We start from the raw sequence: 12,454 nt of genomic DNA on the forward strand, positions 1-12,454 counted from the left end.
CATGTGAGCTTCCCGGGGGAAGGAGTGACATTTCTATATTATCACACGGACACAGTGCACAGCTGGCTGGGCCCCACGGGCAGCTACATGTGACTGGAAACCACCCCGCTGATGCAATCATCCCTATCCCCCAGCTGTAGGATGATCAGATGCAAGGGGTTGAATGCAGGGGTTGAATGCAGGCTAGCTGGCCTTAGGGGCCAATTGACCTGAATGGGCAGGGGAAGGAGAGTGTTTGGAAAGTGAGCCTAGTCATAGGGCAAGCCACTAGTTCTCCCCGTGCCTCAGTTTCCCCATTTGTAAAATGGGAATGGAGTACAATTACTTGAGACCCTAGATAAGAGAGAAGAGGCAGGTTTCCTAGCTACCCTTAGTGGCTGCTTTTCAGAAAGGCTTGGAAATTAGGCTCCTCCTTTTTGGAAACCAAGTCATCATGGGATAAGAGGGAAGGTCTTCTCATGGATCAGTAACTGGATGAAAGCTAGGAAAAGGGTAGGGTTAGGTGGTCCGGTTATACAGTGCAGAGAGGTAAATAGTGGGATCCCCCACGGCTTTGTACTAGGGCCTGTGCTGGTCGACATTCATAAGCGATCTGGAAAAGGGGGTGAGTGGCGAGGTAGCAATAGTTGCAGAGGAAATAAAATTATTCAAGTTAGGGAAGGCCAAAGCTGCCTGAGAAGAGTTACAAAGGGATCTCACTAAACTGGGTGCCAAAACGGCAGATGACATTCATTGTTGATAAGTGCAAAGCAACGCCCACTGGAAAACAAAATCCCTGCTGTACATACGGCGACGTCTACATTACCTCTTACCGCTCAAGATCTTGGAGTCGCTGCGGATAGTTCTCGGAAAACTAGCCCCGAGTATGGTCAAAAAGGCCAGCAGTCTGCTAGGTGCTATTAGGAAAGGGATAGAAAACAGGATAACGCCACTATATAAATTCCTGGTGCACCCACACCTTGACGACTGTGGCCAGTTTTGGTGAGTCCATCAAAAAAAAAAAAAAAAAAAGACAGTGGGACTGGAAAGAGGTAGAGAGAAGGGCAAACAAAGATGATTAAGGGTATGGAGCAGCTTCTGTACAGGGAGAGACTACAAAGATCAGGGCTGTTCAGCTGGGAAGGGCACTGACTAAGGAGGGAAGATGATAGAGGTCTATAAAATAATGGTGTAGGGGGGAAACAAAAGTGTTACTGTCACACTATACAAAAATCAGGGGTCACCTAAGAGGCAACAGCTTTAGTACAAACAAGAGGAAGTAATTTCCCCACACAATGCACAACTAACCTGTGGAACTCATTGCCACAGGATGTTATGATGGCCAAAAGTAGGACTGGGTTAAAAAAACCCACCTCTCCCCCCACCACCACTGGATAAATTCCCAGAGGATAGGCCCATCAATAGCTATTCACCAAGATGGTCAGGGACGCAACCCCCCCCCGCTCAGGGCAACTCTAAACCTCTGACTGCCAAAAGCCAGGAGCGGAAGACATGGGTGGGTCACGCCATAATTGTCTTGTCCTGTACACTCCCCCTGAACTCCTGGCAGAGAGAGGATTTGGGCAAAACTGGTCTGACCCAGCAGGGCAGCTCTTATCTTTGTGGCCACGTTGCTGGTTGATCACAGAGCAACTTGATTCCAATGCTTCTGCTCTTGGGCAAGATTCCAGACCAAAACAAGGGGCGGGGCAGGGAAGCTGGTTACATCAGAAATAGCATCAGACAAGCTAGTGGCTAAAGGAGAAGGATCAATAATGTGCGTGTCAGAGACATTGCTTGGAAAGAAAACGGGACTGGCAGCCCTGCCCTAGCTTGTGGTGGAGTGGTGAGGATCAGTGGGGTAGAGATTGGGAGGTGCCAGGGCACCGGACAGGTACCCAAGACAAAAAACACAGCACATTGGGTCTGTGACAGGGCAGTGGCCTCACCCTGTTACATCCACACTGGGGTTGCTGAACAGCCAGTTTTTAAATCAGGGGAAATTCTAGAACAGGGGAGGCTATCTGTCAAAGAAAACACTTCACCCCCTGTTTTGAAAACCTCCCCCACGGTAGAATTAAGTCCTTTAGTTGTCGGGGGTGGTGGGGGGAGCAGAGACATGTGCCCCCAAGAAAGTTTACTGAAAGTGGAAAATTTCAGGGGAACCCCCCACCACAAACAAGTTGTTTTTGTTAAAAAAGAGGGTTTTCAACATATGGCCACATCCTCACTGTTAACAACCCCTAGCACTTCAGAGCAGATCTGAAAGTGCTTTACAAAGGAGGGTAGCATCAGCATCTCCATTTGACAGGTGGGGAAACTGGGGCAAGCTGACTTGCCCGAGGATCGCCCAACAGGGCCAGTGGGCATAACTAGGAGCACAGCCCAGGTCTTGGAAGTCCCAGGCCCGGTGCGCCAGACACTGACAGGGAGTTTCACCATCTTTACTTACATCTTTGCTCCGAGAGTGCCACAAGACCTGTTTAAGCTTCAGTGAAGTCAGTGGAACCTAGGAGTCCGGGATTTGCTGAACATCTGCCCTTGAAACACTGAACCAGCCAACACTCTTGCTTAAAGTTCAACATGGGCTTAGTGCCAGAAGCTTGAAGTTAAACACGTGCAAGATCAGGGCCTAGTTTAGTATTATTCTTCCTCCGTAAGTTGCTACCATGATACTAAACAGTCGCTAAAAAACAAAGCTGGCCTTCACCTTAAAGATTAAGCAGAGCACCAGATGCACAAAAAGAGACAGTTTTATTACAGTCAGGAAATAGATACAATCCATAAAAAAAAAAATAATCACCCATTATATTAATTTTATAGATCTATAAAAAAGCAGAGTGAAACCACTATAAATAAACAAGAAACCAATTTCACAATAAGTTAGATTCAGCATGGTTACAGTCAGATCCTTAAGGCAGGCGCTGGTCCTGAATTTCGGTGTGCAGGATAAACTAAAATAAGTTTATGCTCCTCTAAAAAGATTTGGTTCCAATATCAGAAATAGGATTTTTTAAAAGACAATAAATAGTTTAAAATATAATTTAAAAAAACAGACTAAGGCTTTTCAAACCTACATTTTTGAGGCAGGGCTGGTCGGGGGGGGGGGGGAGGGGGGGGGGGAAGAGAAGGGATATTGACTGGAATAACTCTTGCAGAATTACTCCCTATTTCCCTGCTCCATTTCAGAGCAAATTTTGTTCCACAACTATTGCTCTGCTTGGGAAGCCCATGAATTATTCCAGAATAGAGCGTCCACACATGCAGAAATTCTGTCACTTTCCACCCCCCTCCTTAGATGCACAGGTCTGATCAGTTGCATGGAAAACAAGCTATTCCCACTGGAGCGGGATTCTCAAATCCACCCCCAAGGCATCTTTGAAAACTCTTTGCCTTAGATACTAGCCCAGCGATGCTAGCCTAGCAGAGGAAGCCTTCTACCTTTGAAAGATTAGTAGCTTTCTTCAAAACAACTGAAGAGGTTTAAACAGGGAAAGACACCGAGAGTAGCCAGCCAGCAGGAGGACGCTGCAGAGCTGAGGGGGGGATTGGGGGGGGGGGGCGTTGTTTCCTACCTACAGGGTGGGGCTGTGAAATTAAACCATATAGTCTAAACACTGCTCCATTCCCAGCCCAGTGAGGAGGGGCAGAGAATAGCAGATGGATCTGAAACATGAGGGGGTGGGGGAGGGTGGGGGGGGGGAAGAATAATAATTCAGGAGCCTATTTGGGTTTTTAGAATCTGGCCCTAAAACAATTCAGCCCATAAGATCCGGGCCACCTTTGCTGAAGGTCTCGGCTCCCAAACAAACAGGCAGGTTTGGCCTGTGAGCTTGGCTGTTTGCACAGCTTAGCTCAGAGCAGAGGATTTATGGGAAAAAGTCTGTCCCTTCCTTGGTTTAGAGCCTAGACAGGAACAGAGCGACCTGGAGAAATCTGGCCTGGGGTACAGACAGTGGGTATAGTGAACACCAGCCCTGCCTGCTTGCCAGACACGCCCCCGTCCTGGGTAATTTCCTGCCATCTTCCACCTGCAACTCTGCCTCCGCCCCCCTGAGGATCCAGACCACTAGGGAGGAGATGAGAGGGTCTGGGGGCAGGAATCTGGCAGGCCAGCCAAGTTGGGACGAACTTGGGAGGAGATCCCAGGAGGAGGAATCACTTGCCAAACGGACTCCCAACCTGGGATGCCTAACTTCCCCTTGCTGGAACCTAGCACCCCCTGCTGGTAAGAAGAGAGCCAGCCTGCCGCCCCAGCCAGGCTGCATGGAGTTTGCGTGGCAAGTTTAAGTCACAGCAAGCCACACATGGCGGCAACCAACCCCTCCGAGATCAATAGCACTTGGGTGTTTAAGCCTGAGAAAAAGTAGCACCTAGTGGACGGGAGGCTAGCAAGGCCACATGGCTTGTTCAGGACACCCGGAAGGCTCTCGGGTAGAGGTCACGGATAATCTGTATAAAGCTACAACCGTCCTACCACCAGCAGCCTGCCCTGAGGGAGTGAGAAGCCTCTGCTCTAGGCCTGGGGAGACAGGAGGCTGGTCAGTTTCAGTTTCAGCACCTCGTCCGTTTCACTTCACATCCACCCCCCCGCACAGGCGGGGGCACCAGGGGCTCCTCAAAAGGGCTACCGATTCTCACCGGCTCTGCAGCTCACAGCAGCGTCCGGCTCTGGTGGAAATCCCTACACCAGATGCAGAGCAGCAGAATCAGACCCACACACACACACACAAAAATCCCCTATCACAGGAACTTGCCTGTGTGTGTTAAAAAAAACACTTTCCTTTTTTTTGTTTGTTTTGGAAGACACAAGGTCACGCATCCGAGTTTCCAGAAGCGGCCTCTGGGTCAGGAGATCTGACTCAGAATCCACCCACGGACCCGGGCTGCAGAGATCAGGAGGTCTTGTGATGCCTCTGCCTCCCCAGCCCCCCAAGCAAGAATAGCCCAGGCTGTGTTCACCACTGAAAGGCTTTTCCTCCTTGCATGGTGGTTTACACCAGTGCAAGACTCTGACCCCATCCCATTCAGCAGCAGGTGTATACCACTGGTATAAGCAATGGTATGAGGCACATGGTGATAGGCGTGGGGGGGGGAGAGAAGCACCCCCTTCCCAGGCCTAGTTCTCCTCTGCCCTTCTGCAATACAGGGGGGGTCAGACTCCAATAGGAGTGGAATGAGCCCTGATTTATACCAGAAGTAGAAGATCTGGCCCGTGGGTTACTGATCACATGATCCCAGAGCGGGGTTTTGCCCCTACACACTGAACCCTGGAACCGATTAACCCCTTCAGCTCAGACCCAATATTGTACCTTCCCCCCCACCACCCCCCAGGTCCCAGCCTCTTGGTGGAGAGGCAGCGATTTAAGCATTTGCCCCAGCAAAGGGCAGGGGGGGCAGGGCCCGTGCTGGAGGTTCGCTGCACACCGGCTAGTCGGAGACGGACAGGCGACTGAAGATGGGGAGCCGGCGCCCGCCGGGCCCCAGTCCCGGCGACTCGGACCCGCTGCTGCCTCCCGAGTCCTCCTGATCCGAGAGGGAGTCGGAGGAAGGGCTCCTCTGCAGCAACAGCTGCCCGGGGAAGGCGAAGGCGTCGGGGGCAGCCGGGGTCCCCCCTGCTCCGTCCTGGCCCAGAGTGGCGGTGGCCGGAAAGGCCAAAGAGGGGGGATCCCCGGCGGGGTGGCGGCAGCAGCAGGGCCCGGGCGGCCGGAGGGGGACAGGCAGTGAGGCGCTGCGGGAGAAGGAGGGGGGGCGCTGCTCCTCCGCGTTGTGGATGAAGTGGCAGCGGGAGCCGTAGGGGCAGAAGCCGGCCGTGTGGAACGTCCGGCACAGCTCCGTCTTGTACTTGGGGTGGCGGCTGAGGGTCCGCAGCTCCCCGGCCCCGTGGGCGAACTGGCACTTGGCCCCGTACTTGCAGGCCCCGCTCTCCTCGTAGGTGCGGCAGAGCTCCGTCTTGTAGCGGGCCGAGGCGGCCGCCCCCTCCCGGCAGCCCTCGATCACGCTGGCCGAGCGCTCCGCCCGGAACGGGAGACGATGGAGACTGGTGCGGGGCAGTGCTGGGGCCCAGCCCCACTGGCCGTGGAGGGACCAGAGGGCATCCGAGGCACCCGCAGCCTCCTCCAGGGGCTCAGCGCTGCCGGACGGCGCCGCCGGGCAGGCGGAGAAGGTGCGCTGGTATCCCCCCGGGCATCTCGCCGTGGGGCCAGGCTCCTCTGCCACGTTCAGCCTCAGGAAGGCCTGTAAGGGCAGAAGGGGGGGGCGTCGGTTAGAGGAGGCAACGCAGCGAGGCTGGGGACGGCCAGCAGCAGAAACAGGCTGAGCTGAAGGGGAGAAACCCTGCCCCCCCCCCGCCAGTAAAACAGAACAGACAGCCCCTGGCTGAGCCCCACATGCCAGGCCGACCACCCGGCGGCAAATAACGAAGCCAAGTCTCAAGCAGTGTCTAAGCATCAGCAGCCAGAACCCTGTTGATTGGGGCGGGGGAGGCAGAAGGCCCCCAAAGTGTGCCACCCACTAGTTTATGCTTCCTTGATGAGCTGCAAGTGGGAGCACTGTGAAGCAGGACAGCTGGTCTAGTGGTTAGAGCACAGGCCTGGAAGCAGCATTAGGACACCTGGGTTCCATGCGCCCCCCCGCCTCCCCACCAGCACTGACTCACACAAGGCAAGCCGCTTCCCTCCCTCTCCATGCCTGTGTTTTCCCCCCTTCACAGCAGGGATGACTGGTAGCAAAGTGCTTTACAGACATTGGGGGGGGCCACACAGGGCATGGGAGGAGGTGAGCATGCTGCCCTCTGCTGGATGGAAGCAGAACGGCGCAGCTGTGTGTCCTAGCCCCCCTAAGCTGCTGGCAGGGATTTCCAAGGGGTTTTGAAACCGGGAGTGGGGAGAGGAGGAAATCTGGGTTCTTGCCCTGAAGCTGCTCTCAGCAGGCCCTGGGGTGTGGTAGGGAGCCAGCCACACAGAGACCATAGCAGCCAACCAGTTTAGGGATCGGATCTGACAGCTCGATAAGCCACGGCCAGGGAGCCACACCAGGAGGTCGAGGCACACTTGCCCCAGCTGATTAAGCCCTGGGAGAGGGAGCTGAGCCACACGCCTCCGGCTCAGACATCTGCAGGGGCTCCGTCTGGACTGCCCGGCTCATGCAATTAGCCAATTACTCCGTCTGCGGCCTGCAGGACCGTACGGGGCTGGGAAGGATCACTGACTAGAGAGGTACCAAGGAGCTGCTCCCCTGTCCAGAGTGAGTGGGAAGCTTGGACATCATGGGGACCCCCCCCCCCCCGAGTGCTCCTAGCTAATGAAGCGTTAATGCGGGGCCACTGGAGACTGGAGTGGAGGGTGCCAGACTAGGACTCAGGACTCCTGGGTTCTATTCTCAGCTCTGCTGCCAGGATGACCTTGGGCAAGTCACCCCCCCCCGTGCCTCAGTTTCCCCATCCACACAGGATCTAAATTTTGGTTCAGATTTAGACCAACTTGGCAACTCCCACATTCCAGTAGGAGAACACCCACCGCCGGAGATGTACTGGTGTAACAGACCTGAGACAGTGACCTTTTCAGGGGCCTTTAGCCGCTACCATATTCCACGTAATACAAGCAGATCCACCTTTTAGGGAGCACGCTAGGCTGCAGAGACAGGCGCCAGGCCTTTTTTTTTGGGGGGGGGGGGGCAGGGTGTACACAACCTGGCTTCTATCGGGGCTTCGTCCAGAGGGGAGGCCAGATGCTAGCTCACCGTTCCAGGCATGGCACCGATCGAAGTCAGTGGGTGTCGGCCCCATTTGCCCCCGAGCTGGGCTTAGTCCCGGGCCCCAGCAGGGAGCCGGTTTGAACAAAGGGGGCCCCACAGCTTCATCCAGTTCCCATGCTCCTGAACCACTTGTGCCGTGGTAGCGTGTCCTGGAGAAAGCGGCTCCCACTTTCCCAGCTTCCCCATTTGAAACCTTGCAGCAAACACACGCCTGGCCCACGCCGCTGAAGTGCCTGGCTCTGTTCCAGAGCCTCTGGATGGGGCGCGATAGTCTCACACTGGGCGTTTAATAAAGCACTCGGGTGTTTTATAGCCCCCCCCCAGCAAATAAAGCAGAACCCCTGCTGCTACAAAACTCAACTGTTCGGAGCAGAGGGGCCCTTTTGTCCGGTTGGGTGGGGGGGGAGGCGGTCTGCTGCAACTCAGAAGCTAGGGGAAAGCCAGAGAGACAGAAGGGGTGGGGTGGGGTGGGTGTGAATCTCTGAAAGCCAGGGTCAGATGCCCAGCGGGTGTCCTATTTGAGGTGAGGCCCAGCTCACAGCCGCTGAGGGCCCAGCCTCCGGCAGGCAGATTGGGGAGGAAAAAGACCCCCCCACACACACACACACACCCCACCCCATCCCAGCTCAGAGCAGCTGCAACGATGCAAGGAGCCACAGGTAGGAGGGGTGCAGGGACAATCGGTATGGGGGGGATGCTGCGAGCCACTGAACCAAGCTGCAAACCCTGCACTGAAGGGTGTGTGGGTGGGTAGGTGGGGGGGGGACAGCACCCATCCAGCTGGAAATCATAGCTTTTCCTAGCTTGGAAGAGACCTCAGGAGGTACCTAGTCCAACCCCCTGCCCAACGCAGCCCCAAGTAAATCGCCTTGCGGCCTGGACACCTAGGTGCAAATCCTTCCTGGCTTTTTACAAAACTTTGCACCATTTCCCGCCCCTCTCGCTGGGGCCAATCCTCCCCCCCCGTGGAAAGAGCAGCTTGCGAAGAGCAAGTCGCCTGCCAGGTCCCCCCCCCCCGCCCTCCAGCCCGGCACAGGGCAGCCAGGAGCACATGGAGAACCAGGCCAGGCTGCAAGCCCGCAGAGACTTTATTTGCGGGGGGGGGGGCGGACACGACTTTCTTGCTTCTGGATCTTCTGCAGCCCGGGGCTCTCACGGGGCCTGTCCTCCCCCAGCCCGGCCAGGCACCGGGGGGGGGGGGGGGGGCCGGGGGTAACAAAAGCCCATCGGAGCAGCATGGCGGGAAAACAGGAGGGAGGCGCAGAGAGTGACCTGCAAGTGGCAAATCCCTCCCCCCCCCTGGTCTCCCCGCCCCACCTGGCACAGAGGATCGTCCAGCTCCACAAAGGGGGTCAGCAGATCGGAGGGCATCGTCTCCGCCCCGGCTCCTCCGGCTCTCGGCAGGGCTGCGCCGGGCCAGGCCCGCGTGGAGGGCTTTTAAAGAGCCAGCTTTTGCAGCCCCGCGCGGCCCTTTGGCCCCGCCCCCCGGGAAAGGGGCGGGGCGGATAGCGGGGTGGGCGGGGCTATGGCGAGCTGGGAGGGGGGAAGCGGGGGGGATTCGCGCAGCAGCATTCCCCAGCATGGCTGCAGCCACAAGGGGAGGCTGAGGCGAGAGGCCAGGACTCCTGGGTTCTCTCCCCAGCTCTGGGAGGGGAGCGGGGTCTAGTGGTTAGAGCAGGGGAGGGCTGGGAGTCAGGACTCCTGGGTTCTCTCCCCAGCTCTGGGAGGGGAGCGGGGTCTAGTGGTTAGAGCAGGAGAGTTGGGAGTCAGGACTCCTGGGTTCTCTCCCCAGCTCTGGGAGGGGAGCGGGGTCTAGTGGTTAGAGCAGGAGGGTTGGGAGTCAGGACTCCTGGGTTCTCTCCCTGGAGCTGGAGTGTGACCCTTACCATGTCATTTCCCCACTCTGTGCCTCAGTTTCCCCACCTGTAAATGAGGTGGGTCCCTCTCTTTGTAAAGCGTTTCAGGCTTTTTGGGTGGGAAGCTGCTTGCAGCAAGCTGGCTGGCGTGTCTGTGGACCGCTGCCTTCTACCGGGTGGAACCAGAGCTGTGCTTCTGTGTGCCAGTCCCTCTATACTGCAAATGGAGATTCTCCTTCAGCCGGCACGATGGGGCTGCCTGGACTTGGGGATGGTGTGTTCTAACTCTGCTGTAGCCGGGAAAATTAACTACCCACATCCCCAGTAGAGAGGGGTAGCTGTGCGTTACCCCTCAAAAGCTCTTGGAGCTCTGTATGGGCCCAATATGTCATCCTGCTCACATTTAAAGGCACCGATGTCCCCTGCTGGTGTAGATCAGTGTCTCTCCTTTGATGTCCATGCCATGCCGGCTTACCCCAGCTGGGGGTCTGGCCCGGTGACTCCAATGGAGCGACGGCTGATCGACACCAGCTGGGAATCTGGCCCCCCTGGGTACATCTACACTGCAAGAGAACGCCCAGGGGTGGCCTGTGTCAGCTGGCGCGGGCCAAGGGGGGCTATAAAATTGCAGTGTCGACATTTTTTGGGGTGGAGCTCGGGCTCGGACCCCAGGATGGGGGTGGGTCCCAAAGCCTGGGCTCCATCCTGAGCCCGAATGCCTACACCGCAATTAAACAGCCCTGGAGCCCGAGTCAGTGGGCACTGGCCAGCGACTGGCATCTAATTGCAATGGAAAAATGCCAGACTCCAGTCTAGCTCTGCCAAGGGCCAGTAATTCAGGCTTTTTCACACCTTGGCAGCTCCTCCTTTCCTGCATCTCGGGCCTGATCCCCAGATCCTGGCGCAGTCATTTACACCAGGGCAAAGTGGGCACAAAACACTTCCGGGTCAAAGCCAGGCATGTTTCGTGCCCACTTGCCAGCCATGCCAGCGACTGGATGTGGGGCAAGGCAGGAGCAAATTGTATCCCACTGTGCCCCGGGGTCTGGGTGGCCCCCGTCGCTGTCGTCTTTATCTTCCCTGTGTGGCAGAGCCATGCTATTACCCCCATTGCACCGCTGGGGGAAACTGAGGCACGGCGCTGCTCAGTGACTTGCTTCAGGGCACAGAGAGAGTCTGTGGCAGAGCAGCTGATTGAACCTGGCTCTTCTAAGTCCCAGACTGGCACCCCAAACCCTGGACCATCCTGCCTCTCTGACGTTATAAAAGCATGAACGGGGTTGAGCGTCCTGCATCAAGCCATTCCCAGCTGGGACACAGTTCTGGGGCTGTTGGGAGGGGAAAGCACACGCGTGTGCACATGCATACTCTCCCCCCCCCCCGACTCTTTCTCAAGAGCTCTTTCACCGCGACCCTGAAAATACAGTTGATGATGCAAACCCCAGTGCCCTCTCCCCTGGCATCGGTGGGCAATGTCTTTAGGCAAAATAATTTATTACAACCCATCTAGGCCACCGACCCCGCATTTCCCCTCCACATAGCTTCTCCCCCCTCCATCCCCTTCCTTCCCTGCCGCTTCCCCTGCTGGCCAACCGCTGCCAGCTCGGGTATTCCTATCCCATGACTCCCTGGCACCCGCCGCTGTAGAATCGCTCAAGCAACGGTCACACACAGCACCCAGCCCTGCCCTGCCACGTCCCCGGTGCAGCTGCTGCTGCAGAGTTGGGAAGAAAGTTTTGAGAGGCAGCGTGGCCCAGTGGTTAGAGCAGGGCATTCTGGGAGTCAGGACTCCTGGGTTCCATCCCCAGCTCTGGAAGGGAAGTTGTGAGGGTCTAGGTGATCTCCTGCTCCAACCACTGGCCCCCACGCCCTTCCCAGAGCTGGGAATAGAACCCAGGAGTCCTGGCTCCCTTCCCAGCCTTGCTCTGACCTCTAGATCCACTCGCTTCCCAGAGCTGGGAATAGATCCCAGGAGTCCTGACCCACACTTACCCCGCAGCTTTAAGCTATTTGGCCCAACTTCCTCCCCAGATCCAGAAGGAGAACCCAGGAGATCTGATCCCAGCCCGCCTTGCTCTAACCACGGGGTATTTTACCCTCCGCTACCACCATTGACGTTCTTCATCCTTTTGTTGTGGGCTTGCCCACCCATAACCCTCCCCCGCTGGTGGTCCCCTGGGAGTGACTGTGAAGTAGACGCCCCTCTGGCTGGAGCCAGGGCAGAAGGGAGGGGGTGATACCAGACTGATGGGCCCATTGGTCTGGAGTTGGGGGTGCCAAGCTAGATGGACCCAGTGTCCCTGTCTCCCTTGCCCACCTAACCCAAGCCTCATAGCTAGGGGTGACCCCCGCCTCAAGACCCAGGAGTCTTGCACAGCCGCTGGGCTCCTGGGCACCCAGAAAGCCGTAGGGGCCAGGAGGAGCTCAGAGCCGGCTGACTGTAAACAGCATGTCATAGTCCCTCTATCTCTCCTGCTCGTCCCCCCGCGACCCGTTGGCCGCCAGCTGGGCTGAGCTGATAGCCACACATGAACCCAAATGGGCCGGAGGAACCAACCCAACCTCGGAGGATGCGCGGTGAGAGCGTGGGGGGTGTATCTGCAGCTCAGTTTAGCTCAGCTCCAGTCTGGGGGGGGCTGGGGGGTGGAGAGGAGTGCTGCGTGTTTACACCACTGGTGTGTGGTTGGTCTGTGGGCCGCGAGGTGCGCACTCCCAGCGCTTGGGATCCACACGCCCAGGCCCCTGAGCATGGTGGGATTTGCACACCAGTGCACTAGTGCCAGGGTTTACACGCCCAGCGAGTGCAATGTGCTAAGGCTAGTCACAGCGCTCTCAGCCACCAACTGCAGCGGGATTTGCACACT

The 12,454-nt window shown here is 56.9% G+C and overlaps 1 protein-coding gene across 1 annotated transcript; it reads right to left on the minus strand.

Annotated features, from left to right (window-relative positions):
• Window positions 1-2,714: 2,714 nt before the first annotated feature.
• On the minus strand, window positions 2,715-9,216 carry LOC144278946 (mRNA decay activator protein ZFP36L1-like). Its single transcript, XM_077840341.1, has 2 exons — window positions 9,052-9,216; window positions 2,715-6,216 (listed from the first exon to the last, which is right to left on the minus strand). Exons 1-2 carry the CDS (start codon window positions 9,103-9,105, stop codon window positions 5,410-5,412), a joined length of 861 nt encoding a protein of 286 aa, XP_077696467.1. The 5' UTR covers window positions 9,106-9,216; the 3' UTR covers window positions 2,715-5,409.
• Between the last annotated feature and the right edge of the window lie 3,238 nt (window positions 9,217-12,454).

Source organism: Eretmochelys imbricata, chromosome 23 (genome assembly GCF_965152235.1).
Source record: "Eretmochelys imbricata isolate rEreImb1 chromosome 23, rEreImb1.hap1, whole genome shotgun sequence".
Classification (NCBI taxonomy): Eukaryota; Metazoa; Chordata; order Testudines; family Cheloniidae; genus Eretmochelys; species Eretmochelys imbricata.